This window comes from Hyla sarda, chromosome 2, assembly GCF_029499605.1.
Source record: "Hyla sarda isolate aHylSar1 chromosome 2, aHylSar1.hap1, whole genome shotgun sequence".
NCBI classification, from domain to species: Eukaryota; Metazoa; Chordata; class Amphibia; order Anura; family Hylidae; genus Hyla; species Hyla sarda.
The window spans coordinates 75,357,417-75,382,588 of NC_079190.1; the positions used below are offsets into that span (position 1 = coordinate 75,357,417).

General features: G+C 43.7%; 1 protein-coding gene across 2 annotated transcripts in view; it reads left to right on the forward strand.

Annotated features, from left to right (window-relative positions):
- ITM2B (integral membrane protein 2B) overlaps positions 1 to 25,172 on the forward strand; it is a 54,842-nt gene that overhangs the window by 22,795 nt on the left and 6,875 nt on the right. The window contains exons 2-4 of one of the 2 annotated variants that reach the window (XM_056562102.1): positions 9,901 to 10,029; positions 11,623 to 11,664; positions 23,648 to 23,848. In XM_056562102.1, coding sequence (XP_056418077.1) covers positions 9,901 to 10,029; positions 11,623 to 11,664; positions 23,648 to 23,848 — 372 coding nt within the window. The remainder of the gene's footprint in view (positions 1 to 9,900; positions 10,030 to 11,622; positions 11,665 to 23,647; positions 23,849 to 25,172) is intronic. The other variant, XM_056562103.1, reaches the window with a different exon arrangement.

Below are 25,172 nucleotides of genomic sequence, written 5' to 3' on the forward strand. Positions count from 1 at the left end.
TCTGTGTGCTCTCTCCGGTCTGATAGCGCTCCTCTGTGTGCGCTCTCCTGTCTGATGGCGCTCCTCTGTGTGCTCTCTCCTGTCTGATGGCGCTCCTCTGTGTGCTCTCTCCTGTCTGATGGCGCTCCTCTGTGTGCTCTCTCCTGTCTGATAGCGCTCCTCTGTGTGCTCTCTCCGGTCTGATAGCGCTCCTCTGTGTGCTCTCTCTCCGGTCTGATAGCGCTCCTCTGTGTGCTCTCTCTCCGGTCTGATAGCGCTCCTCTGTGTGCTCTCTCTCCGGTCTGATGGCGCTCCTCTGTGTGCTCTCTCCTGTCTGATGGCGCTCCTCTGTGTGCTCTCTCCTGTCTGATGGCGCTCCTCTGTGTGCGCTCTCCTGTCTGATGGCGCTCCTCTGTGTGCGCTCTCCTGTCTGATGGCGCTCCTCTGTGTGCGCTCTCCTGTCTGATGGCGCTCCTCTGTGTGCTCTCTCCTGTCTGATGGCGCTCCTCTGTGTGCTCTCTCCTGTCTGATGGCGCTCCTCTGTGTGCTCTCTCCTGTCTGATGGCGCTCCTCTGTGTGCTCTCTCCTGTCTGATGGCGCTCCTCTGTGTGCTCTCTCCTGTCTGATAGCGCTCCTCTGTGTGCTCTCTCCTGTCTGATAGCGCTCCTCTGTGCTCTCTTTCCACTATAGAGGTAGCCGGAGGGCTTACCTCTCTTCCCTGGTGTCTGTGGCTCTGTCATTGATAGATCCTGGCTGGACTAGGCTCTATCAATGGAGCGCAGAGCACACAGATCAGTGGCGTTCAACAGAACTCTAATGATCTATATGAGGAATCTAATGATTCCTCCTAAAAGTCCCCTAAGGGACTAATAAAGTGTAAAAAAAAAAAAAAAAAAAAAAAAAAAAAATGAATATATATATTAATACGTTTGACACACATTAACCCCTTCCATATTAAAAGTTCAAATCATCTCCCTTTTCCTATATAAAAACTTGTAAGCATAATAACAATAAATCAATTTGATATAGCTGCGTGCGCAATTGTACGCAATATTAAAATATAACATTATGTATCCCGTACCGAAAATGACGTAAATGTAAAAAAATAAATAAATAAAAACACAGAATTGCAATTTTTATAATATCCCAGAAAAAAAGTTAAAAGCGATTAAAAAGTCAGATCAATACCAAAATGGTACCAATACAAAAAACAGATTATGGCACAAAAAAATTTGGCCTCATACAGCCTCGTATGCGGAAAAAAAAGAAGCCAGGCGCCAGAAAATGTCAATTAAAGGCTATCACGCCCCCTCCCGTAGGCTTGCATTGCGGGGCGGAGCGTGACTTCACACGCCGCCCGCCCTGTAGTCGCCGGTAATCCGTCCCGGAGCGAACACGCTCCGGGGACTGATTACAAACGGGGTGCCGCGTGCATGATCCCTGGGGTCCCCAGCGGCGGGACTCCCGCGATCAGGCATCTTATCCCCTATCCTTTGGATAGGGGATAAGATGTTTAAGCACCAGAGAACCCCTTTAAAAAAATTTTTTTAAAGTTCTGAGTTTTTTTTTTTTTTTTTTTTTATTCATAAAACATGACTGAAACTATACAAATCCGGTATTGCTGTAATAATGCCGGCCTAAAGTATCAAAACAGGTTATCTCAACCACAAGGTAAATGGCGTAGAAAAGAAAACCACCAAATTTGCAAAATTATCTTTTACTATTTCAATTTCACTTCACCCCCCAATATTTTTTTGTTTTTGTTTCAGAGCATATGTTATGGAACAATTAAAAGGTGTCATTATAGTAGTTAGTTATGACTATTATAGGGCAAGGAGGAAAAAACGAGTGTAAAAGCGAAAATTGCCCAGGACAAGTATCTTTTGCTCCAGTTTAGTCTGACAGTGCCCATTTAAGGACACAGCTAATTTTCTTTAAGTTTTTTTCCTCCTCGCCTTTTAAGAACCGAAACTGTTATTTTATTAAAAAAATAAAATTAAAATAAAAAGGTTTCCGTCCTAAGGCCTGCATGGAGGGCTTGTTTTTTGTATGGCCAATTGTACTTTTCTATTATTATACTGCTTACAAAATAAGTATGTTTAAAAAAAATTCCACATATAGTGCTGTGTAAGGGCTTAGTTTTTGCACCGTGACCTGTAGTTTTGTGATATCACTTTAGTGAAAATGTGATTTTTTTTATTTTATTTTTTTTATTTATTTTTTAAAATTAAATTATTATTTTTTTCAATGATGTTCACGCCGTTTAAAAGGCCCAGAAACCTTCCCCTACACCCACTTTTTATTGGGGTTAGGGCTTATTCAAGTTTTTTTTTTTTTTTTCAATGGGGCACTGTAAATATGCTGGTAAGGAGACCTTGATCAGCCATAGTAACGGCTGCATTGCCACAGATGCTGGGACCAATCTTGATCACGGCATCTGAGGGGTTATTGGCAAACATCAGCATGATCGCCCTAGCCTTATGCAGCAAAATGCTATGTAAGGGAAACTCCAGTTTAGTTCTAATCGATGCAGAAGTCTCCAGAACCAGAGTTTGTAGGGTCTGTGTTTAGTATTTTTTAAGCTGACCGTATCCATTAGATAAATGGTGGCAAAACTGATCTTGGTGGAATCAACCAATCATATAAAAAAAAATGTAAATTAATTTTTTTTTACGCTAACAGGCTGGTGTAGACCCCAACTTTTCCTTTTAATAAGGGGTAAAAGGAGAAAAAGCCCCCAAAATTTTTTAAAGCAATTGCTCCTGAGTACGGAAATACCCCATATGTGGCCCTAAACTTTCCTTGAAATACGACAGGGCTCCGGTGTGAGAGCGCCATGCGCATTTGAGGACTAGATTAGGGATTGCATAGGGGTGGACGTAGGGGTATTCTACGCCAGTGATTCCCAAACAGGGTGTCTTCAGCTGTTGCTAAACTCCCAGCATGCTTGGACAGTCAATGGCTGTCCGGAAATGCTGGGAGTTGTTTTGCAACAGCTGGAGGCTCCGTTTTGGAAACACTGCCGTATGATACGTTTTTCATTTTTATGTGTAGTGTTCTACCCTTTTGTGTAGGCGTAGTGTTTTTAGGGTACATTCACACGGGTGGGGGTTTACGGTGAGTTTCCCGCTAGGAGTTTGATCTGCGGCGGAAAATTTGCCGCAACTCAAACTTGAAGCAGCTAACTCACTGTAAACCCGCCGGTGTGAATGTACCCTGTACATTCACATTGGGTACAAAACTACAACTCCCAGCATGCACTGACAGACCGTGCATCCTGGGAGTTGTAGTTTTGCAACAGCTGGAGGAACACTGGTTGGAAAACCTTCAGTTACGTTATGTTATCTAACTCAGTATTTTCCAACCAGTGTGCCTCCAGCTATTGCAAAACAACTGCCAGCATGTACTGATCGCCGAAGGGCATGCTGGGAGATGTAGTTATGCAACAGCTGGAGGCACGCAACTACAACTCCCAGCATGCGGAGACAGCCTTTTGCTGTTTGTGCATGCTGGGAGTTGTAGTTTTGCAACATCTGGAAGGCTACAGTTTAGAGACCACTGCATAGTGGTTTCCAAACTGTCGCCCTGCAGATGTTGCTAGGCAACAGGCTACTCTCTTGCAGCAGGATTGCCTCACAAGCTGGAAGATTGCCGCCCGGTAAGGGACCTCCACCGCTGCTCACATCACGGTTCCCCCGCTCTGCCTGGACTACCGTGGGTGGGCAGAGCAGGAAAATTGAACTTTAATCCCCCCCGCCCCCGATCTGCTATTGGTCGGTCGCTTCTGACTGACCAATAAGCAGGGATAGGAGGGGTGGCAACCCTGCCACCTCACTCCTAGCCCACCGGAGACCTGTATGACCCGGAATCGCTGGTCTGAATTGACTGGTCTCGGGACCCCCTTCAGTGATGTGTCGGGATGCCTGCTGAATGATTTCAGCAGGCATCCCGGTCCGATCCCCAACCGGCTAGCGGCGGGGACCGAAATTCCCACGGGTGTACCTGTACGCCCTGCGTCCTTAAGGACTCGGGATGCAGGGCGTATGTATACGCCCTGCGTCCTGAAGAGGTTAAAGGATAAGTCTCATGCTAGAAAACGTATCCCCTATCCGAAGGTTAAGGGTTAAGTTTGAGATTGCGGGGGGGGGTCCCAGCGCTGGGGCCCCGAGTGATCCCCTGTATGGTGCCCCTGTGCTGTAGCACAGGAGCACGTCCTGACCCCAGCTTGAAGCGCCGCCAAGCCCCCTCCATATAGTTCTATGGGAGAGCAGTTTGCCAATCTTTGGCTCTCCTTTGGAGAGGGGATATGTTTTCTAGCATGAGACATCCTTTAAGACCACATTCAGACTTGGTCTATTTGCATCAGTATTTGTGCAAATCGATAAATCACAATACATTACTTTTAGTTAGGTTTGTCAAAACCTCAGTTAAACTTAGTATTTTGTTGTTGCAGATTTGGTATCATTAAGACTCCAGAAGGTGACCGAAATGGTTGCCAATGCAATGAAATGTCACAACATTTTTTGAAGTGATGTTTCTAACCTGGAATCCAGAAAATGTTGCAGTTAGATGGCTATAATGTTGTATATATTCTGCACATTTTGCTCTCAATTGGGTCAATTTGTGGTCCCAGCAGATAGCCTCTTATGCTTAGTTACTAATGGGCAATTCTTTGTTGTGTAGTTGGCAAAACTGAGTGCCCAGTTAGTAAGGTTCTGTTCATACCAGTGGTAGCCCCTAAACAAGATACGTGCAAAGGTTTTGTCCCAACAACTCATTGAAAGAAGAAACTAACACTTAACATTTATTAATAAATTATTACAACCTCTCTCGACGCTGAGCCCACAACATCAGTGCTGAAACTTCAGAAGATTTGGTCAATCGATAATACAATTGGCATTGGTCCACTGTTATTGATTGACTGAGCTTATTGACTCTCAGCACCGGCATTGTGCCTCCATTCTTCTGCTATTTGTCCCCTGTGCTGATCCTCTTCTACTGCAAAATGGAGCTACACCCTACAAAATGGAGCTAGACCTTTCTCCTCCACTGTGGAACCTCCCTCCACTCCATATCTAAGACCTCTCTCCTCTACTGTGGAATCTCCCTCCACTCCATATCTAAGACCACTTTCCTCCACTGTGGAACCTCCCTCCACTCCGCATCTAGAACCTCGCTCCACTCCGCATCTAAGACCTCTCTCCTCTACTGTGGAATCTCCCTCCACTCCATATCTAAGACCTCTCTCCTCTACTGTGGAATCTCCCTCCACTCCATATCTAAGACCACTTTCCTCCACTGTGGAACCTCCCTCCACTCCGCATCTAGAACCTCCCTCCACTCCGCATCTAAGACCTCTCTCCTCTACTGTGGAACCTCCCTCCACTCCGCATCTAAGACCACTCTTCTGCTTTTGTGAATTTTTGCAAGCAGAAAGATTTCACTTCATGTCTCCTGTGGAGCTGCATTCTGTAGAGGAGGAGGCTCGCCAAAGTGGAAGTGGCGTTTACAATAAAGTTTTAAGCCATACATCACAGTGCACTCGAAACATGGAAACTCCCCGCTTGCACAAAACTTCTAGATTGGCATATTAAGAAAACCGGGAATATTGGAGGCATGCACCAAAAGTGCCATTGTCATCACCTATACTAATAGGTTAGTGCAGTGATTATGGTCACAGATTCCCTTTTTTTAAGTTTTAGTTTCTTTCTGTTTATATCCTGTGGTTGCTATTAGAAAATAATCTTGAAATCTTGCAGTTTTCCGTCTGGCCCAGCAGTGGCCGACCAGAGTTATCATCACAGACAGGATTATAGTGAAAGCTGACACCAGTATATAGATTAAACGGGTCACAGGGTATTCCCAGAAACTTTTCCCATTTATGTCAAAGGGTCAACTCCAGACTATAGTCTAGTCTATTGCATAGCATATGTCCAAGGCTGTGAAAAACCATTTAGGCAATATGGCTGCCCCCATAATAATGTACAAAAAAAAATTGCAATTAGAAAAAAATAAACATTTAAAATAAATCAATAAATATTCGTTAAAATAAATAATCTAGATAAGACATTCCCTTTATTAACTGATGCTGCAATAGCTGTTGAACCCCATAGACATAGTACCAGCTGCATCAAGTTTCTTTAAAGTTACCCTGACACATATCCGTTCTGTCCTATTACTAGTCATGCAGGGAACAGCTGAAGTGGGGGAGATATTGGGGTGCAGCCGGATTGTGAGTGCCGGGCATTAGGGGCAATTGTTTTTCCTGTTTGTCACCGGCTCCATGACACTCCCTGGTATAAGGACTTTCATACCTGGATTGTTCCACCCTATGTGTCATGCACTATTTTGGCATACTGCAGCTTTTGCTCTGAATATAATCGATGCAATTATTAGAGTGCGGTTCAGGACTTTAGCTACCGAGGCTAAGTGCATATGTTAGTCATTGCTGTAGGTGCAAGGGTCACACAATATAAATCTATCTTTGACACTTTGTACAGACTGAAAAATAAAATAAAAAAATATTCAAAATGTGTTTACAGTTGCAAAGAATTTCAGAACTGCTTGTTATGCTCCACGCCTTCACATGAGTCAACCTTTTTTTTTTTTTTTGCCTTTGTTATGTAAGAGTGATGTAAAAAATTGAGCAACTTCATATCTTGCCTTAGCTCATCGTGACATCGAGCGCCAGGGCTGAGGGAGCATTTGCTTGACTGTTCTCTAGATCTGAATAAGGCTCAATGACCTACTGCACAGATGACTGGAACAGTCCTTGTGTCATAGACCTTTCTGCAACATGTGAATAAGACTTTTGTATTCCGGAGCTGCATTCAGAATTCTGCTGGTTCCCACTGGCAATAACCAGCAAATTTGTCAATTGACAGCAACTTAAGAGCTTGTTGAGGTCCTGTCAAGGTACTCGGTACACGTGTAATAGCTGTCTGAGGAACAGAGATTGAGCTGACGGCTATTTCTTATTTCATCCAGCCATACACATGAACATTCTGCTCTGTTCTGTCTAGCAGGGGGTATGCCGCTACCATACTCCTCTGACTTTTTATCTGAGAGCAAAAGGATCAGGCAGTTAAAACCCAACATGCCTGATCCTTCTCTCCTTTAGTGACTAGGAGAGTTGAGGGGCCGCCATGCACATTAGACTAGAGCAGTGGTTCTTAACCTTGTTGGAGGTACTGAACGCCACCAGTTTAATATGCGCATTCACTGAACCCTTCTTAATTGGAAAAATAAAATGTGTTAGGGGTAGCTAGGTAGGGATAGGGTTAAAAAAGATTATAGGCACAGATAAACAAATATTGAATACAGGCAGTGGTGATTCAGTGTAAGGATAGGGTTAACTATGAACTAGACACAGTTATCCAGGTATTGAGTGAAGGCAGAGGTGGTTCAGTGTGCCTACCTGTTCCCGCGGCGTCCGTGCGTCCAGACTGTCCGCTTGTCAGAGGGACCGTCTGGCTGAGCCTGTTTAAGACGCCGCGGGACCGGAAGAGCGTGACGGGAGGCCGCGCCGGAAGTGGTGCGTTCCAGCGTGGGACGCATGCAGGCGCTCGCGTAGGAGCGGAGCCACAAAGGACAGGAGGCTTCCTTTACAGTAGGGTAAAACAGTACTCTGAGATGTGTTAGGTGGGACATGATCACCTGCAGCCAATGATGGACAAGCGGAGCGTGTCATCATGAATCATATGAGTCGGGTGTGTGTCTTGACCTCCCCCGAACCAGCGATACTGACTCACCGAATCCCTGGACTAGTGTTTCCCAACCAGTGTGCCTCCAGCTGTTGCAAGACTCCAACTCTCAGCAGCCAAAGGCTGTCCGGGCTTGCTGGGAGTCATAGTTTTGCAACAGCTGGAGGCACAATGGTTGGGAAATTCTGCATTAGACACTTCTACAGAAATCCATGGGTTTGCCCATTTTTTTTTCTTCTAATGTCTTTAGGGGCCATAATGTATTGTTCACCAGTGCACTGCTTATTGGATATGCAAAACGGCTGAAGACTTTCTGTAAGAATACTGACCGGACAAGTTGGGCTTGAATAGATTTGTGATTACAGCGATATGTTAGTTGGTATTATGATACATACCATTTGTAAGTGAAGGAATGTTGTTTATCAGCAAAAATGCCTTAAAAAAAAGAAAAAAAAAAGTTGCTCTTAATTGAAAAATATAAAGGAATCTAATAATCTAGATGGGAACTAGATGCATACGCTGCTCTATACCTTACGGTAGTATTGCCATCAAGAGGCTTCGGGGTCTTCTGGGCTAATGATCTGTGGAGCTCCCCCCCCCCCCCCCCCCCCCCCGATTACATTATGACCTCTCCAATGGATAGCATTGGAGAGGATATCATCCTGTAAAAAAAAACTCCATTGTTACTCCCGGCAAAAAGTCCTGAAAACTGCCGTCAAAAAATCCCATTCATGTCAATGGGATTTTTTGACCATCCTTTTGCATCAGTTATGTCCGTCTTTACTAATGTCAGTTATTTTTGCCGGCACAAAAGTTGTTGCAGGAACTCATTTTTGGTCTGGCAAAGAAAATGGTGAAAAAAAACGGACGTTAAAATTTAACCTTCAAGTCTATGGGAACCGGATGTTCAAAAATAAAAAATCAGTTATTGTCAGTTTTTTTTATTTTTAACATCATCTGTATTTTGTACTGAGCATGCTCAGTACAGATATACAGAAAAGGGGTTAAAAAACTGATTAAAAAAAAAATTGATGTAACTAGTAACGGATGAACGTCAGGTTTTTTAAGAAAAAAGCCATTCAAAGTAATGGATGATGGTCATCAGTTATCATCCGTTATTACCAGTTATTGAATGTTTTTTTTGTTTTTGTTTTTTTAAATAATGGCAGTAAAAAAAAAGCAGGATGATACCTGTAGTGTGAAAGGGGCCTAATAGAAGCTTGTGGCTGGACTACCCCTAACAGAGACAGAGTACTTGTCTATCTATCGTCCAGTCTTCCACAAAGTCTGCCTGCGGGGTCCAAAACTGTATTCCTTGTTGGAAGCCCCCCTCTTGGTTGTCCCTTCTGTAGACTTATGCCTCAATACAGTGGTCCCTCAAGTATTAATTGGTTCCAGGATGACCATTGTATGTTGAGGCCATAACTCTATGGAAACCTGGTAATTGGTTCTGAAGCCACCAAAATGTCATCCAAAAATAGGAAAAAGTGAGAATTAAAGATAAATAAGTAGATAACTAATATAGATAAAGCAAATCCTTACATATAAAAGTAAGAAAGATCTGCTGGGAGCTGTAATCACTGTCTATGTCATTGTTTCCCAACCAGGGTGCCTCTAGCTGTTGTAAAACTACAATTCCCAGCATGCCCGGACAGCCTTTGGCTGTCCGGGCATGCTGGGAGTTGTAGTTTTGCAACAGCTGGAGGCCCCCTCGTTGGGAAACACTGGTCTATGTAGAGGACAGGAGCTTCTTCAGGGTCCTGTACAGAACACAATGTCCTAAAAAAGTTAAATGGAGCCGCCCTTACTTGGTGTCCAAAGGAGCAGGTAACCCTGGCATAGGTTAAAAGTACAGAACATGTAATACCTCCCTGTACTGTAGGGGGCGCTACCAGACACCAGTAAGTGCCTGCACTTTAGGAATACACGGGTTTTACCAGTGAATGCCCATTCTGATTGGTCAGTTCTTCCAGCCATGGACTTGTTACACAGATTCCATAGCATTGTATGTTGAGTCTGGTTTCGAGTTACAATGGTCCAGAAAAGACCATTGTATGTTGAAGCCATTACAAGTTGAGGGATCTCTGTACATTGAACTTGTAGGACTGTCCTCTGGAATAATTTTGACCATAGCCAAACACCCCAAGTCATGAGGACAAGTGTTTGCTCTGAATATTCTAGTCCCTGCTAAATGCCATGTGTCTCTTTTACCTTGCAGGAGGTGGAGGAGGTTGTGCCACTCGGACAGAGACGGGCCTGGTGCTGGTGCATGTGCTTTGGATTGGCCTTTATGTTGGCTGGCATCGTGCTGGGCGGAGCGTACCTTTACAGATACTTTGTTTCACAGGTAAGGTTTTTTATTTTGTCAAAGCATGTTACTATTTTCCTCGGGGAGAGGACGCTACTCCTGACATGAAACGGAGATTTAAGTAGGCCATTTGCACTCCACGGGCACCTGGGTAAAAAATATTCAAATGAGCTCACCACACCCCCTATACAGGTAGTGTGTCCTGCAACCAGCTCCGACTCCAGTTAAGAAGTCTCAGAACTGATTGGGATTTTATGCCAAGCCAGAACTCTCTCCAGAAGGAAAGAGTACCCATCTGCAGACAGCTGTTTCGGGGTACTTGCCCCTCGTCAGTACAGAGCAGGGTTATCTGGCTTGGCTGGGTGAAGAGATCTATTTACTTTTATGCACAAGACCCTGTATGTTCCAAAGCAAAGTTTAAACTTAACATCACAACGGTAGTGCAGTAGTGTTAAACTCCTCTTCTTTTATGAGATTAGCTGCTGCCAGATGTCTTTGGGAGAGGCTTTACTCTTAGACTGCTTTCACACTATGAAAAGTACATAAAATTATAAAATAGCGGGCGATTGCGGGGTTAAAAGGCCATTAGAAAAATCCCTAAAGGCTGTTAGAAAATCCCATTATAGTCTATGGCAGTGGTCTCCAACCTGCGGACCTCCAGATGTTGCAAAACTATAACTCCCAGCATGCCCGGACAGCCTTTGGCTGTCCAGGCCTGCTGGGAGTTGTAGTTTTGCAACATCTGGAAATCCGCAGGTTGGAGACCACTGGTCTATGGGATTTTTCGAATAGCCGTTTTAACCCGTTATCCCCTTATTAATAACGGATGTTATTAACGGATGCACTATTTCTTCCGTTCATTCGCCCCTTTATTAACTAGAGATGAGCGAACTTACAGTAAATTCAATTCGTCACAAACTTCTCGGCTCGGCAGTTGATGACTTTTCCTGCATAAATTAGTTCAGCTTTCAGGTGCTCCGGTGGGCTGGAAAAGGTGGATACAGTCCTAGGAAAGAGTCTCCTAGGAGTGTATCCACCTTTTCCAGCCCACGGGAGCACCTGAAAGCTGAACTAATTTATGCAGGATAAGTCATCAACTGCCGAGCCGAGAAGTTCGTGACGAATCGAATTTACTGTAAGTTCGCTCATTATAGTCTATGGGATTTTTCTAACGGCCGTTAGGGATTTTCTAATGGCCTTTTAACCCTGCGATCGGCCGCTATTTTATAACGGGCGTTATAGAACGGGTACTTTTCATAGTGTGAAAGTAGCCTTACAAAAAAGATGAAGATAAAGATGAATAAAGGACAAATAATTATTTGGGCTCTTAATGGGAAACATTCTGGCCAAAAACCAAGGGAACCAGCATGAATGATTTTTGTATTTTTCTTTTTTGTATCCCTTTTTCTCAAGCCATTGTCACATTGACCTGACTATAAACATCACATGAGAAGTATACATACCACCCATTGTACCAGTGTACAAGATATCCTAAAAATTCATGACAAGTCATATGAGTAAAATAAAGCATTCAAGCTATTGGTCAGGTGCTATAGATATATATTAAAATGATGTACATTTTTCCGCTGTTGTCTGTGTAAAATAACTTAGACTGTGTCCCCTTTCACACAGCATCTTACAGCAACAGCCCAGCATCTGACAGAGCTTGAAGAGGTATGTGCAGACTGAAGCAGCCTGGTCTACTGGTGCCTCTGTGTAATAGGCCTCCTGAGAACTGTCCGCTTACTGTATTCTCATGCTGTGCACCAGTGTTTCCCAACCAGTGCGCCTCCAGCTGTTGCAAAACTACAACTTCCAGCATGGCCGGCCAGCCAATGGCTGTCCGGGCATGCTGAGAGTTCTAGTTTTGCAACAGCTGGAGGCTCACTCGTTGGGAAACACTGCTGTACACTCTATTGACTTGTTAAAGCACAACAGTCACCAAGAATATGTTAGTGAAACCGCACGCACCATGCACTAGGGCTTCACAAGCATATTCTCGGCATACCTTTATAAATAAACTAGCGGAGTACCCGGCGCTGCCCGGTTTTTCCTACCTTATCCTTCTTATGCCTGATACTTAGAATAGGGGATAAGATGTCTTGGGGCCAGAGTACCCCTTTAATATCTTTAGCCGTTTGGGCGTAATGCTTGAACATACGCGCGCGCACACACACACACACACACACACACACACATACATATACACACTGTAAGGAACCGTCCTCGGGGATTCACTCTGGGATCGTCCTGGACTACACCACAGGATGCGTTTCTTCTCAATAAACCAGCAAACAAACGTTTATAATGCAAATCTGGCACCTTGCCAGTTTTATTAGACAGGTTGCAGGGAAAAAAATAAACAAAAAGCAGGAACAAAACAAAATCCTAGACCGTCTGGTCACTGACTAAACAGATCAGCTTGTCCTGACTAACAACCGCTGAGCTTCCCTCAGCCGGTTAAACATATGTCCCCTGAAACCTTCTACTCACAATTCATGTCACTCTTTGAGCCACTCATAGCTCGGGCTGTGTACTCCTCAGCAGGCTCTGTCTCTCCCCTACAGCCCACTTGCTGTCTCCTAGGAAGAGCCCACATTAGACTGAGTCTCCATCTCATATACACCTCCCTTCCCTCCTGCCTCATGACTTAAGAAGCAGGTGAGAGCTTCTGCAGGGTGAGCCAAGGAAATACACCCTTTCCTTGCCACACTGCCACAACACACACACACATACATACATACACTCACACACACACACACACACACACACACACACACACACACACATACATATACACATACACATACATACACACACATATACATATACATACACACATTGAGCTTTATATATAGATTAGGCCGCTTTAGAGTTACCAAAGAACAGCTTTATAATTCCTCTGTGAGCTCGGAGAGGTGGAGCCTGGGGTCACTCTGCTCCGGGACCGCCTTTCTCCGGATATGTCAGGCAGTTCATTTACACACGGCATTTGCCTGCCTGCGGCGGCCCTGTGTATCTCTGCTGCATGGTTGCCTGCTGTCAATCAACTGCGTGACTGCTGGCCTCCCCTCTCTGACTTGGCACGGTTCACTGAGAAATTATAAAGCTGTTTTATTCTTTATTTTTTATATATATGGAAACCACTTAGAAGAAAGTCCAGCTCACTTCCTAAGCCCGTAGCGCTCGGACTGGCGTGGGCAACGCCAACTGACACGTGTGTGCAAACGAACAGGATGTCCAGCGCAGGTATCGGAAAAACTCTTTTTATTGTATAAAAGCTTCAATACATGGAGGACATGACAACGTGACCCGTTTCGGTCCTAGGACTAAGGTCCGTGCCTAGGACCGAAACGCGTCACGTTGTCATGTCCTCCATGTATTGAAGCTTTTATACAATAGTTTTTCCGATACAAAAAACGTTGAAACGGCTAAAGATATTAACATGAAACTTGGCACACATGTTACTTATATGTCAACAACAAACATAGGATAGGTAATTTAACCCTTACTCACCCCCATTTGCCAGGGGCGGGGTTTATGTTTAAAGTCCCATACAAGTCTATGGGAAATATATTTTACTGCATAACTTCCAAACGGCTGGAGATATTTCGATAATACTTGGTCACATGTTACGTATATGTCCACTTAAAATATAGGATAGTTAATTTAACCCTTGGCCTCCCCCATTTGTGAGGGTCTGGGTTTTTGTTTAAAGTCCCATGAAAATCAGTGGGAAATGTATGTTCTCACATAACTTCCGTACGGCTGGAGATAGTTCAATACCTGGTCACATATTACGGGACGGGATATGACAACAATATATGGGGATGGGATATGAAGTCAAAAGCTTCCTCCTTTGTTGATTTTCCTCCCCAACAAGGATGAGGAAGGAAAAACCGGGCAACGCCGGGTACTCGGCTAGTTTATTTATAAAGGTATGCCGAAAATACCCCTTGTGAAGCTCTAGTGCAGTGTTTCCCAACCAGGGTGCCTCCAACTGTTTCAGAACTGCAACTCCCAGCATGCCTGGACAGCCTGAGGCTGAGTTGTAGTTTTGCAACAGCTGGAGGTACCCTGCTTAGGAAACACTGCTTTAGTGCACTGTGTGTGCAGCTTCACAAGCATCTTCTTGGTAACAGTTGTGCTTTAAATTACTCGAACACGAGTCAAGAGTCCTGTGCACATGTACATATCTGTTTCTGGTAGAGGTCAATGCTGCTTCTTTTATTTTTGGACAAGATCAGGGCAGACAGACTGATGGCAAATGAAAGGGCAGAGAGCCCATGTAGGACTTATTAACCCCTTCCCGCTATAGGACGTATGCATACATCCCAGCACCCGACACGTTCACGCGCTGGGACGTAGGCATATGCCCTAGCGATCTCCTGCACTCCCGCGGGCAGCTGCCAATCACAACCGAAGTACCGCTGCAGCTGCCGGGGCCACAATCGCGCCGGTCCTGGTGTATATCAGTAACCTTCATACCTTCCCCTGCAAAACAGATACCTCTACCCAGTCTTTAACCCCTTAAGGACGGACCCATTTTTTTTTTTTTTTTTAACCATGATCTGACCTCCTGCTGCCATAGCAACCAACTGTTACCCTCGATCGTATGGCGGTGGCACCGTTGGTGAACAGGAGGTCAGATCATGGTAAAAAAAAAAAAATGGGACACCTGTGTGCTTTTTTTTTTTTATTTATTTATTTTATTTTTTATTTTTTGTAAGTTACTAAAGCTTTCTTCATGACAGAATAGTCAGTTTATTAAAGGGGTACTCCCGTGGAAAACTTATTTTCTTTTCTTCGTAAATTACTTGAATAAAAAAAAAATCTTAATCCTTCCAGTACTTTTTAGGGGCTATATACTACAGAGGGAATGCTTTTTATTTTTTTTTTATTTTTTTTATTTTTTTTTGATTGCTCTGTCACGACCACAGTGCTCTGCTGTCCATTTTTGGAACTGTCCAGAGCAGGAGAAAAGCCCCATAGCAAACATATGCTGCTCTGGACAGTTCCTAAAATGGGCAGCAGAGGTCAGCAGAGAGCACCGTGGTCGTGACATCAGAGAAATCCAAAAAGAAAAGCATTTCCTCTGTAGTATACAGCCCATAAAATGTATTGGAAGGATTAAGATTTTTTTTAATAGAAGTAATTTACAAATCTGTTTAACTTTCTGGCATCAGTTAAAAAAAATAAAAAAATAAAATAAAAATGGTGGGTTATTTCCAGACATGGCCTATGGTCTGTTTCATGCTGCAGGAGGCTCCCTCTAATCTCTTAGCAGATTGAGAAAAGTTTATGGGTTGTGTAGGTGAGGTGTTAGGCCTAAATCTAGAATCTGCTTACGTTAGGACTTGTCCACCAAGTATAGTAGACCCGGCTCAGAGCAGTCCCTACAACAAGGTGTGGCATTGGATGGCATAAGGATATATGCTGGTAGGCTGACAGTACCATCCAAGTCAGTGTCCTCCAAACTGTGTCTCTCCCACTGTTACAAAACAATAATTCCCATCATACTTGGACAGCGGAAGGTTGATAGGTCATTCACAGCCTTCTTTTATTGCCGTTACAGGACACTGTGGGGAGGTTTATCAAAATCTGTCCAGAAGAAAAGTTGCCCATACCAACCAATCAGATCGCTTCTTTCATTTTTCAGAGGCCTTGTTACAAATGAAAGTGATCTGATTGGCTGCTATGGGCAAATCAGCAACTTTTCCTCTGGACAGGTTTTGATAAATCTCCCCCATATTATTTTCATCCTTGTATACACATTGGTGTTTTTTTGGCCACTTATCTTCTCTATAATCTAAAGCCCCACCATCTGCTCACTCAGACACTTTTCTTGGGATTTTAAGAATTAACATACACAGGTGTTCCACAGTTCTCCTAGGGGACTTTGTGGCAGAACGCCCAGTCATTGCCCATGACTAAGAGAAAAGAGTGAATTATTCATTTCCTCAGACTGGCCTACATACCTTGTACTCATTTTGCGCCGCTCTTACATAATATTACCAGAGAACACGCAATGACCTCAATAGTGCTTGGACAGAAACCTCTTCATTTACTCTGTGGAGAATATTGTCTTCCTACAAAGTCTGTATGTAGCCCTGACTTGGCTATGTGTAAAGACTCTACCCTGTATGTATATCCTACTGTGTACAGCTCTTATGGAGACCTACCGTATGTGCCTCCAGTTAGAGATGACAAACAACCCTTGTGTCATCGGAGACTGCAGTTGTGTTAAGGTGGCCATTTTCCTAAAGGTTCTCACACACTACGGATCTACAGAGCGGAATTCTTCTTGGAAATTCTGGTGTAGCATTGCTGTCAATGGGATTCCACTGTACAGTGCACACAACAGAATTTCAGCAGCGGGGCGTCTGAAATTCACCCGCCAAAAGAATGAACATGTTCTCTCTTTCGAGAGCAATGCCCACACAGTCCTAGTGCCAATGGCTGCCCCGGGATCTGGATTTTGAAGTGTGCATGGACGCTAAGATAGCTATTGGGCATGTGTGCTTATCTTCTAAATGGGGAGAGATAGTAATAAGCTGCTATCAGCCATCTTTTCGAGGTAGATTTGTAAAGGAATTCTATTTAAAATCTTAAAGGGGTACTCCGGTGGAAAACATTATTATTATTATTATTATTATTATTATTATATTTTTTTTTTAATCCAATGGTGCAAGAAAGTTAAACAGATTTGTAAATGACTTCTATTAAAAAATATTTGCCCTTCCCTTCCAGTACTTTTTAGCAGCTATATGCTACAGAGAAAATTCCTTTCTTTTTGAATTTCTTTTGTCTTGTCCACAGTGCTCTCTGCTGACACCTGATGCCCATATCAGGAACTGTCCAGAGAAGGAGAAAATCCCCATTGCAAACCTATGCTGCTCTGGACAGTTCCTGACACTGACAGAGGTGTCAGCAGAGAGAACTGTGGACTAGACAAAAAAGAAATTCAAAAAGAAAAGAATTCCCTCTGTAGCATACAGCTGCTAAAAAGTACTGGAAGGGAAAAGATTTTTTATAGAAGTCATTTACAAATCTGTTTTAACTTTCTGGCACCAGTTGATTTAAAAAAAAATAATAATAATATTCCACCGGAGTACCCATTTAAGCCTTCTAGTACTTATCAGCAGCTGTATACTACAGAGGAAGTTTCTTTTTGAATTTCCTTTCTGTCTGACCACAGTGCTCTCTGCTGACACCTCTGACCATGTCAGGAAATGTCCAGAGCAGAAGCAAATCCCCATAGCAAACCTCTCCTGCGCTGGACAGTTCCTGACATGGACAGATGTGTCAGCAAAGAGCACTGTGGTCAGATGGGAAAGAACTACACAACTTCCTCTGTAGTATACAGCAGCTGATAAGTACTAGAAGGCTTAAGATTTTAAATAGAAGTAATTTACAAATCTGTTTAACTTTCTGGCACCAGTTGATTTGAAACATTTTTTTTCCCTCTGGAGTACCCCTTTTTAATCGAATGTGTTTGGAGGTCTTTACTCCTTTTACCCATGTATTTGATACAGACTGTAGGGGAGAGAGATAAGATGGAAAGGAGTAACGGGAGTAACGACAGAGGTCCTTGAACTTAGCCTTACTTCACACAGGATTTAGTTTGTAATCTGTAAACATTGAGACAGATAGAAGTGGAAAAGAATTATAGTGATCCCTCAACTTACAATGGCCTCAACATACAATAGTCTTTTCTGGACCATTGTAAATTGAAACCAGACTCAACATACAATGCTACGGACAGTCCAGATCTACAAAATGTGTCAATGGCCAGAAGAACTGACCAATTAGAATGGGCATTCACTGGTAAAACCCCTGTATTACTGAAGCGTATGCACTGAATGTCTGTCTTTAATACCGCCCTGTATTTTAGGGAAGTGCTACATGGTGGGACCTGGGATCTAGGTAACTTATCCTTGATGTTTCAGAAAAGTGGAGGATCTGCAGCACTCTGGCAATGTTTACACAGCAGAATTCCCCAAGACTTTAGATTTCAATGGGATTCTGCTGCACTGTGCATACAGCGGAAATTCCTTGGCAGATTTTTCTACCGCAGAAATTCCGGGATCCGCATAGGCATTGAACCTGTTTAATGTTTCAGATTCCGCTTGTAGATGTATTGTGATCTATGAAAACTGCACATTTCCGAACGGCCAAAGTGCCGCCGAAACAAGCAAATGTGTGGAGTGTTTACCCGTATTTTCTGTGGACATTCTGCACATTTTAAGCTGTGTAAACAGTCTTAGAGGCAGTGCAGAACTGAGCCTCTAACCCAGTGTTTCCCAACCAGGGTGCCTCCAGCTGTTGCCAAATCAACTCCCAGCATGCCCGGACAGCCTTAGGCTGTCCGGGCATGCTGGGAGTTGTAGTTTTGCAACTGCTGGAGGCACCCTGGTTGGGAAACACTTCTGTAAGCCTTGGTCTGTCCAGCACCAGCTGCTTCAGCTCTTCCACCTCTTCCAGTGTCCTCTCTCCTCTATATGCTTCTGCCTGGGCAACCAAACCCCACAGCACACCTGCAATGTCCTGAGGAGAAGACATAAGGAGTAATATATGGAACAATATATACTGTGTGTAAAGTAACTGGATATATATATTTACATTTTTTTTTACTTATTTCAGCAAAAATAGAAAAATCTCTTCCATTTGTACATAGCACAAAGGGTTAATGTCTAGTAATCCCGAAAAGCAAGAAGCATGCAACCTCCTTGTCTCCTCCAAATCGCTGTTCCATCGTCCTGTCAACAAATATTCAGTTTCCCTGTGTGTGGATACGGGTCCTAGGAGAGGACACACTTCCTCTCTGATCGCCAGACTTCCACCACTTTACCATCTGATCTCTGCACTGTTGATTAAGGTTTACAGATATAAAAGCGACAAAACTGCTTGAACAGAGCAGATTCCAGCTGTTCTATTCTAATATACGTGACCTAGAAAGTCACAGGCGGTGCCTGACTGGTTTTGTCATTCTGACTTCATCAGGGGTCTGCCCTGTTGTAGAATTTAACAATAAATATGTACAACCTCACCTCTTCTTTTTTTTTTTTTTAGCAAGCAAGCTGGCCAAAATAAGTTGACAATTCATTTTTAAATTAAGGTTATGCCCGGTTTTATAGTCACACCATTTGAGGGTCATTTCATTGAGTAAATAATAGAATTCTATTTATCTTCTTTTAACCCCTTAACGATGCAGGACATAAATGTACGTCCTGGTGATGTGGTACTTAACGCACCAGGACATACATTTACGTCCTGAGCATAACCGCGGGCATCGGAGCGATGCCGGCATCATGCGCGGCAGGTCCCAGCTGTGGATCGCAGCCAGGGACCCGCCGGTAATGGTGGACACCCGCGATCCCGCGGATGTCCGCCATTAACCCCTCAGATGCCATGATCAATACCGATCACGGCATCTGCAGCATCGCGGTCACTAAACAGGATGATCGGATCGCCCGCAGCGCTGCCGCGGTGTTCCGATCATCCTGCATGGCAGACGGAGGTATGCGCCATACATTTTATGGTAAAGTGAGTGATGGCATTACAACGGACAACTGATCGCGCAAAAAACAAGCCCTCATACTAGTCTGTGGATGAAAATATAAAAGAGTTATGATTTTTTTGAAGGGGAGGAGGAAAAAACGAAAACTTAAAAATAAAATTGTCTTAGTCCTTAAGGTCCAAATGAGCCGAGTCCTTAAGGGGTTAAAGACCGTTTTTTTTTTTTGTGTGTTTTTTCTAAACCACCTGACAAACCAACCCATACAACCCAAAAGCTTAAAAAAAAAAAATCCATCTGCAATGGAACAATATGGTATGTTAGGATAGCGTAAGTAATGCTGGTCATTGACTATTAAACCATTTAAAAAAAATTATACAATATGTCAGTGTTTCCCAACCAGAGAGAGCCTCCAGTTGTTGCAAAACTACAACTCCCAGCATGCCCTGACAGCTAAAGGGTGTCAGGCATGCTGGGAGTTGTAGTTTTGCAACAGCTGGAAGCTTCCTGTTTGGAAACACTGCAGTATGGTTTTATCCCTTATGAGATATTGGGCTCCTAAGATTTACAGTCATGGCCGTAAATGTTGGCACCCCTGAAATTTTTTAAGAAAATGAAGTATTTCTCACAGAAAAGGATTGCAGTAATACATGTTTTGCTATACACTTGTTCATTCCCTTTGGAAACAATAACTGAAATCAGTCACTTCCTATAACCATCAATAAGCTTCTTACACCTCTGAGCCGGAATGTTGGACCACTCTTCCTTTGCAAACTACTCCAGGTCTCTCTTATTGGAAGGCGCCTTTTCCCAGCAGCAATGTTAAGATCTCTCCACAGGTGTTCAATGTTTGGGGTCATTGTCCTGCCGAAAGACCCAAGATCAAACCCAGCTTTCTGACACTGGACTGTACAGTGCGACCCAAAATCAATTGGTAATCCTCAGATTTCATGATGTCTTGCACACATTCAAGGCACCCAGTGTCAGAGGCAGCAAAACAACCCCAAAACATCATTGAACCTCCACCATATTTCACTGTAGGTACTGTGTTCTTTCCTTTTGTAGACCTCATTCCATGTTCGGTAAACAGTAGAATGATGTTCTTCACCAAAAAGCTCTATCTTGGTCTCATCTGTCCACAAGATGGATTTTGGATGTCTTCTTTCTTTTTTATGTCTCTGTGTCAGCAGTGAGGTCCTCCTGGGTCTCCTGCCATAGCGTCTCATTTCTTTTAAATGTCGATGGATAGTTTGCGTGACATGGACGCTCCCTGAGCCTGCATGACAGCTTGAATATCTTTGGAACTTGTTTGGGGCTGCTTATCCACCATCCAGAATATCCTGCATTAACACCTTTCATCAATTTTTCTCTTCAGTCCACACCCAGGGAGATTAGCTACAGTGCCATGGGTTGCAAACTTCTTGAAAATGTTGCGCACTGTGGACAAAGGCAAATCTAGGTTTATATTGCCCGCACCTGTTACTTGCCCCAGGTGAATTTAAAGGAGCATCACATGCTTGAAACAATCTTATTTATCCACAATTTTGAAAGGGTGCCAATAATTTTGTCCAGCCCATTTTTGGAGTTTGGTGTGACATTATGTCCAATTAGATTTTTTTTCCTCTCTTTTTTGGTTTAGTTCCAATACACACAAAGGGAATAAACATTTGTATAGCAAAACATGTGTTACTGCAATCCTTTTCTGTGAGAAATACTTCATTTTCTTGAAAAATTTCTGGGGTACCAACATTTACGGCCATGACTGTATTCTATCTATTTGTATTGCTGCGCAATCTGATAGAGAATCCGCACTATTTCTGGTAGCCCGTTTAAGCAATTTATTGCTCTGTTTTTCACGTCGTGAAATCTCACAAAAGAGTAAAGGAGAAAACCATTTTCTCTTTTCTGGGAAAGTGTTTTGTGTGTATTTCCTAGAAATGCTCATTGTTCTAGTAGGCTATTATTCCCGTACAGCAGATTTTATTTTTACCTGATGTATTCCCTATTTTTGTACGGTCTGCAGCTGTTTCCTTTCTATGTATATTACAGCGGTGCTGTCTCGGGCAAAAAGTAAACAGGATACTCTGGAACACTGATGCTGGCCTTTGTTTTTTGCTTTGTTGTTTTTCCATTATTGCCTTTGTCCTTTAAAAATAACAAAAAAAAGCAACATATTACAAAAGCTCAGAACAGGACTAAAAGCCAAGGCCAAAATTTAGGAACAGCAATGACACGGCATGTGCCATCTACCGCTTCATGCAGTTTAGAGAGTCGGGGCCCTGTTCTCAAGAATGCAGGGGGTCCCAATGGCCGGACCCCCTGCGATCAGACACTTATTCCTGTCGATGAGGCATACAGTGTTCCTGGCTGTATGACCCTTTTTGGGGTACAGTAACAAGTAGCTTCTATGGTTAGCAACATAATCTGCAAATGGAATTTCTTCTGCGGAATACCCTCAGAAAATAAGAAGTTACGTGAAATCTGAAGTTTATAGGAGATAAGAAAAGAGTCCGTTACGGCTATTCATAATTCCTATAGATTCAAAGGAGAGAACCACAGACTGGCATTGCCATAACTTGAACGATTTTAGAAGGCTGCTTTCCCCATATAAGATCAGGAGTGTCATGACCCCTGTTGATTTATAAGTGAGAGTCCCAGAGAATGTGGTTCTAAGGGTGCATTCACACCACAATCAATTAATACATTCACCGGATTCGGCTGGGGGATGTGATAACCGGACACTCCCCGGCCCCGCATCTCATTAATTTGAATGAACCGACCGGAGTCAGACAGTTACTCCGGTCGGCTCATTTTTGCACCATATCCGGTTTTGTGACCGGACTGAAAACCGTGGTATACTACCGTTTTGAGTCTGGTCAGAAAACCGGATTTGGTGCAAAAATTTCCAAATGGACATTTCCAAATGGTCCTAGAGCCGGCATGTTGTGCCAGTGCTCCGCCGTCAGGGGATTGTCTGAACGGAGATTTTCTGTGCGGCCCTTCCCCCCCGTGTGAACATAGCCTTATTCTTATTCTAAGCAGACACAAACTTGCACCAGGCAGGAGCCGACGCGTTTTGGTCCGTTACAGGTGCTTAGTCATGGCATGCTTTTTAATTTTATTACCTTTTTTTTTTGGACCACAGATGTGTCACAGCACAGCCCCTAATCCATCAAGAAGTTACTTTTCCTCAGCAGTCACAGTAAATCATTTTATAATGTTTACGTGAAGAATGTGCGCGCTTAGTACGTAGTTATTACATTGAAAGAAAAACTATGTTCATCAAGTTCAGCCGAGGTGTGGAAGAGGAAACGCCAGCCCCTACACTACTACTGGTTTTGTTGTTATCTCTGTCCTTATCTATCACATCTGTTCAGGAAAGATTAGCTTCATATTAAAGGGGTACTCCACCCCTAGACATCTTATCCCCTATCCAAGGCATAGGGAATAAGATGTCTGATCGCGGGGGTCCCGCTGCTGGGGACCCCGGCAATATAGCATGCAGCACCCACTGTATCTGCTTCCGGAACCGCTGGAGGATCTGGCTCCCAACCATGAGGACGGAAGATAGTGATGTCACGGCTCCGCCCCCCGTTTGACATCATGCCCCGCCCCCTCAATGCAAGTCTATGGGAAGAGGCGTGACTGCTGTCACACTCCCTCCCATAAACTTTCATTGAGGGGGTGGGGCCTGGCTTCACACGGGGGCGGAGTCGTGACGTCACAATCTTCCTTCCCCGTGGTTGGGAGCCAGAGCCTCCAGCAGTTCCGGAAGCAGATACGGTGGGGGCTGCATGCTATATTGCGGGGGTCCCCAGTGGCGGGACCCCCGCAATCAGACATCTTATCCCCTATCCCTTGGATAGGGGATAAAATGTCTAGGGGTGGAGTACCCCTTTAAAGGCACCAAATGCATTTAGCAGACCTGCGAGACCTGGTTGACAGAGCCAATATTTCTAGGTGATAAAGTGACTTTTGTTCCTTTTACATAAAAAAAAAACATTTTATAAATGTGTAACATAAAGGTTTGCTGCTTATTTATTTTTTATTAACTTTTTCTTTGGATGTGTTAAGATGATCACTTGGATGTTCCAGATCTGTATGCCTGGTTATATATTTTCTTCCATATTTCTCTTGTAGCGTGGTGTATACTTTTGTGGAATAAGATACACTGAGGATGACATGGCACTCGCTGAGCCTTACACAGAATCCCGCGTCCGCTACCACTCATTCAAGGAGAGAATTCAGATTTTGGAAGAAGAGGAGGTTGAATTGATCAATGTTCCAGTCCCAGAATTTGCTGACAGTGACCCTGCTGACATTGTTCATGACTTTCACAGGGTAAGGTGCATTGGTTGAGAATTTGGGAATGTGAAACTTGTGATATGGAAACTTGGCTTCAGGAAAAAACTGCTCAACGGCGCTGATCGACCAAGCAGGTATATGGATAAAAAAAGGGTTTATTGACGAGAATGCAACGCGTTTCGCTGCGCATGCGCAGCGAAACGCGTTGCATTCTGGTCAATAAACCCTTTTTATCCATATACCTGCTTGGTCAATCAGCGCCGTTGAGCCGGTTTTTCCTGAAGCCAAATTTCTATTGCCGATTACCTTCCGGAGGGCAGCAGATGACCTATCCTATATACTGGTACCATTGTTGTGTATGTGGCTACACAACCACCCAGGGTGAGCAGCTAATTTTACACACCAATCTCACGCCTGGGTTGAAACATTAATACTCTATGGAGCGCTTATTTCCTTATCTTTAAAACTTGTGATAGGACTGGTCAGTCATGTACATTCTGTATCTATGTTCACATCACATATGGGGTATTTGTCTGCAACCTGTCAAACAGGGATGACATAGACTCCAGTATACGGACACCAGGCCTATTGGGTTTTATGGACCAAAGTAGTCAACTAGGGACCATGGGGGAGATTTATCAAAACCTGTGTAGAGGAAGAGTGGTGCAGTTGCCTATAGCAACCAATCAGATTGCTTCTTTCTTTGTCCAGGGGCCTTTTTAAAATTAAAATAAAAGCCATGCGATTGGTTGCTCTGGGCAACTGCGCCACTCTTGTTCTTTTATTTCCCACACCTTTATTTTATGGGACTCAAACGTGTGGTCTCCAGCTTATTTTGAGTCCTGCAAAATGAACATATAACTGTAGGAAATGGACTGGATGTAGGCACTAGAGATGAGCGAATTTACAGTAAATTCGATTCGTCTCAAACTTCTCGGCTCGGCAGTTGATGTCTTTTCCTGCATAAATTAGTTCAGCTTTCAGGTGCTCCCGTGGGCCGGAAAAGGTGGATACAGTCCCAGGAGACTCTTTCCTAGGAATGTATCCACCTTTTCCAGCCCACCGGAGCACCTGAAGGCTGAACTAATTTGATAAGTCATCAACTGCCGAGCCGAGAAGTTCGTGACGAATCGAATTTACTGTAAGTTCGCTCACCTCTAGTAGGCACTAGTTGGCTACAATTAGTACATTAGAGTCTATAGACTCTATGGACCTGTATTCCATGGTATATTTATCTGAAGCCATACACCTTAGAAAAAAAAAGTTTGTGGAACTAACCGATTATTTTATGTGTATAAGTACCTGCCTACTGTCCCCTAACAAATAGGGTAAAGAGGATCGGACATGTTGTTTTAACCTT